Source organism: Vanellus vanellus (genome assembly GCF_965231255.1).
Source record: "Vanellus vanellus genome assembly, chromosome: 3".
Taxonomy (NCBI): domain Eukaryota; kingdom Metazoa; phylum Chordata; class Aves; order Charadriiformes; family Charadriidae; genus Vanellus; species Vanellus vanellus.
The window spans coordinates 126,288,185-126,291,627 of NC_138907.1; the positions used below are offsets into that span (position 1 = coordinate 126,288,185).

Below are 3,443 nucleotides of genomic sequence, written 5' to 3' on the forward strand. Positions count from 1 at the left end.
GAATGACACTTAGAAACAGTGGTGCTGAAGCAGATGAGGTGTCCAGTCCCCTCACACTTACTTTTACTCAGCTTATGTATGCAAATAAGATCATAGAGAGGAACGCAAGGCTGAGCCAAGTCCGAGTGGAGAACCTGGCTCGAGCAGAAGCGAGTGCCTGGGAAGGAGTCCAAGAACATGTTTTCACTCAGTAAAACTCCCCACCCTCCAGTAACGTGAAGTTTGGTGGCTCACTCAAAAAGGTTTTATATCTAATTTTTTATTTTGTACTTGTTTCATTAATTTATATATTGTTTTTTCAATACGTTTATTATTTTGACTTCCCAAACAACTTGGGGCAACAAGTTCATGTTTCAGCTGTGCTCAGTGTGAAAGAGGACTTTTTTTGGTTACTTTTTCAATAAATGCATGATTTAGCATTTCACCTTACGTATTTCTTGGGTTATGAACATTGGAGAATGAGAGTTTTCTTCTTTAGGACTCTCAAATTTTTACGGCCTTGCAGTACACCTCCAATAAGTGTTTCTTCCCTGAGCGGGAGAGTGCCGGTATATCTAATTTTATGCAAAGGAGTCCCTGGCTTTGCCACCTTTCTTTTAACCTCTTCTTGCCCTACTGTAGGCCATCAGGGATGGGGAGATGGGCAGCGCGTACACCACAGTGTGATACCCCACAGACTGATGCAGTTTCCTTTTATCTTAACAACTTTCTTAAAAATTCTTAATGTACAATTTTCCATTTTTTGGTTCTTATCTGCTGTTTTGGGTGCACTCTTTCCAAGGATCCCAAACCTCCTTCCTAACTGGCTTTAGGTAATTCAGTCCCATCATTTGTACAGAGATTATATATTTTTCCAAACTCACAACCTTAAACTGGCACTGACTCAGCATTTGACATTTTGCTGCTGTTACTCAGTTACTCACTGTTACTCACTGTTACTCACTGTTGTAAGATCCTTCTGCTGCTCTTTGCAGATTTAGGTTTGATGTATTCAGTAATTTTTGCATCAGCAGCAGCTTCTGTTCCTTCACCAGTGGCCTCATTTTTCTGGCTGTTTATAATGCTGTTCAACAGCCCAGTGAACGGGGGTTGGAAAAGCTCCTTTGCAGAGCTCTGCTCATGTTTGAGACCCCAGAGCTGTCTGGAGGGTTTGTGAGGATGAGGTGATGATCAAAGTGTCTGCAAGTGGTCGGCTCATCCAGGCTCCTGGGAGCTCTCAGCCTCAGTGCTGCTGCCCATCCATCAGAGAGGTGAGAGGGGACAACAAGAGAGACCACATTGAACATTATGTTTGCTGAATTTATCAGATTTTGCAGACACAGTTGCCTTCACAAGTGAGGATGGGAACGTGGGTCCTTTCCAAGCCAATGGCCCCACACAGTGACCAGTCTGGACAATGGAGGGAAAGTTATCGGTGCATCATGGCAACAATTCAGCCCGATTGCGTGCAGCTGCATCTCTGCCAGAGGTTGGGAAAGGCCTGAAACCCTGTGATACCGATCTTGTTCTCCCCTCATCATTATACCCGCAGATCTCCATCAGGTCTCTCTGACCCATCCACCCAGTTCTAACAACTCTGCTGTTGACAACCCCTATTCATTTGTGCTCTCATCAAAGCCAGTGGGCTGAAATCGTATCTGATATTGGGTAACCAGATCTGGGGGAAAGAGGCGACTGCCAGCACACTTGGGCGAACGTGGGGAATTCTGGTGCTCGTGCCATCACTGCACGTCCAGCCTCAAACAGCAGGACTTGGATGAATTCCCGTGTCTTCCCCAGCATCCTCCTCTCTGCAGGGAAATGCTCTATAAAAACCAGCAGCCGCAGCCTCCCCCTATACCATCTCCTCCCTTCGAGCTCTCTCTGAGACTCCTCTCTCCAGCCTTGCTGAGATCCCAACTCAACTGCAACCATGAGGTTCCTCTACCTTGTCTTCGCTGTCTTCCTGCTGGTCTCCCTGGCCACCCCAGGTAAGATGGAAAGAGATGAACTGGTACTAGCTCATACTGATACTACCTGGGATTCTTTTAAAGAAACTTTAGCTCTTGAAAATATCGTTATTACCATCTGAGGTGACTGCTATAACCTGGCCAGGTACTTTAATGACTTCTTTCAAGGGACAATGAAATAAGGACTACCTCAGAGACATTTGCGTAGGAATAACTGAAGTTAAAGCTTCAGTATCCAGTTTGGGAGTGACCCCAGGCCAGACAATTGCCAAACAAGAGTCTGGATATGGCCACTTCTCTTGGGGACTCAGAGAGTTCCGTAGTACCAGAGGGGACTCTTCTGTGCAACTTGATTTCTGCGTCAAGGAACAGTCCTGGGAATATTTGATTTACTGATGTGACATTGCTATTGCTGCTAATGCCTGTTCCTGAGACTCTGAGGCTTCCTGGTCCCTTTACAAGAGTTGAAAGGGGATTCTGGGCTGAGATCTCCCAGACAGGCATTAGAAACTCCCTTCATATATCAGTTCTCGTCCACCTGAGCCAAGTCTTTCAGTTGGCCCACATTTAACCACCACGGTGAATATTTGGTGCAAGGCTGCTGTGGGGCTATTTTCAAGACCTTTGCAGAATCCTTTCAGACATTTCTGAGTAAGAGGGCAAATTTTAAAAGCATGATGTAAGTCCAGAGACCTGAGTGGACAGCTAAGTTTTTGAAATAAGCTTGATGTGACTTTTGCTCTTTTGCTCTGAGAACACTCATCCTGTCTCTCAAAGAGAGGTGCAAGACAAGGAAATGCACATGTGCATTGTCTCAATGCGGACAATGAATGCGCTCTCCTTGGGAGCATCTCTTTCCCAAACTGCACCTGTGTCATCAACTGGCCCTGCAGTCACCAGATGGGGGGAGAAGGATGGACAAGGAGTTTCTCAGGCTTGTGCTCCTCAAGGTCCTTTCCTGCTTTGGGTCTGGGCTTGGGCAGGGGTGGTGGACGTGTGGGAGAATGGAGCAGGACCTCCCTAGGAGCAGGGTCTCATCCTGACCACTGCCACCCTTACCCCTGGAGGTGGTGGGAGGGCATGACCGTGGGCCGCAGAGGCACCTATCCTGACCCAACCACTCTCCCTCTGTGTCCCCCCTGCAGGCTATGGGCAGATAAGGAAGCACTGCCCCAAGGTGGGGTACTGCTCCGGCAAGTGTGCCAAGGCGGACACGTGGTCCTTCTCCTCCGACTGCAAGTACTACTGCTGCATCCCGCCCGGCTGGAAGGGGAAATAAGAGGTGAAGAGGAAGCTTCTGGGGACAAGGAGGCACTGCGGTGGCTTTGGGAGCGACTTGCCCACTGTCTAACCCAATTGTCATCCCCTCCTCTCAATAAATAAAAAGAGAAAAAAAGGAGATGTAACTCTGGTGTGTGCAATGTGGTTACTTGTGTCCCCAGGAGTCCACTTAAAGCATTAAAACAGGTTCTCCAAGGCCAGCCCAAAAGGCTC

General features: G+C 47.6%; 1 protein-coding gene across 1 annotated transcript; it reads left to right on the plus strand.

Annotated features, from left to right (window-relative positions):
* Positions 1 to 1,912: 1,912 nt before the first annotated feature.
* On the plus strand, positions 1,913 to 3,228 carry LOC309669975 (small basic protein 2; the record flags this gene model as incomplete). The annotated part of the gene is made up of 2 exons (XM_082480770.1): positions 1,913 to 1,970; positions 3,095 to 3,228. 2 exons carry the CDS (start codon positions 1,913 to 1,915, stop codon positions 3,226 to 3,228), a joined length of 192 nt encoding a protein of 63 aa, XP_082336896.1.
* Positions 3,229 to 3,443: the final 215 nt, after the last annotated feature.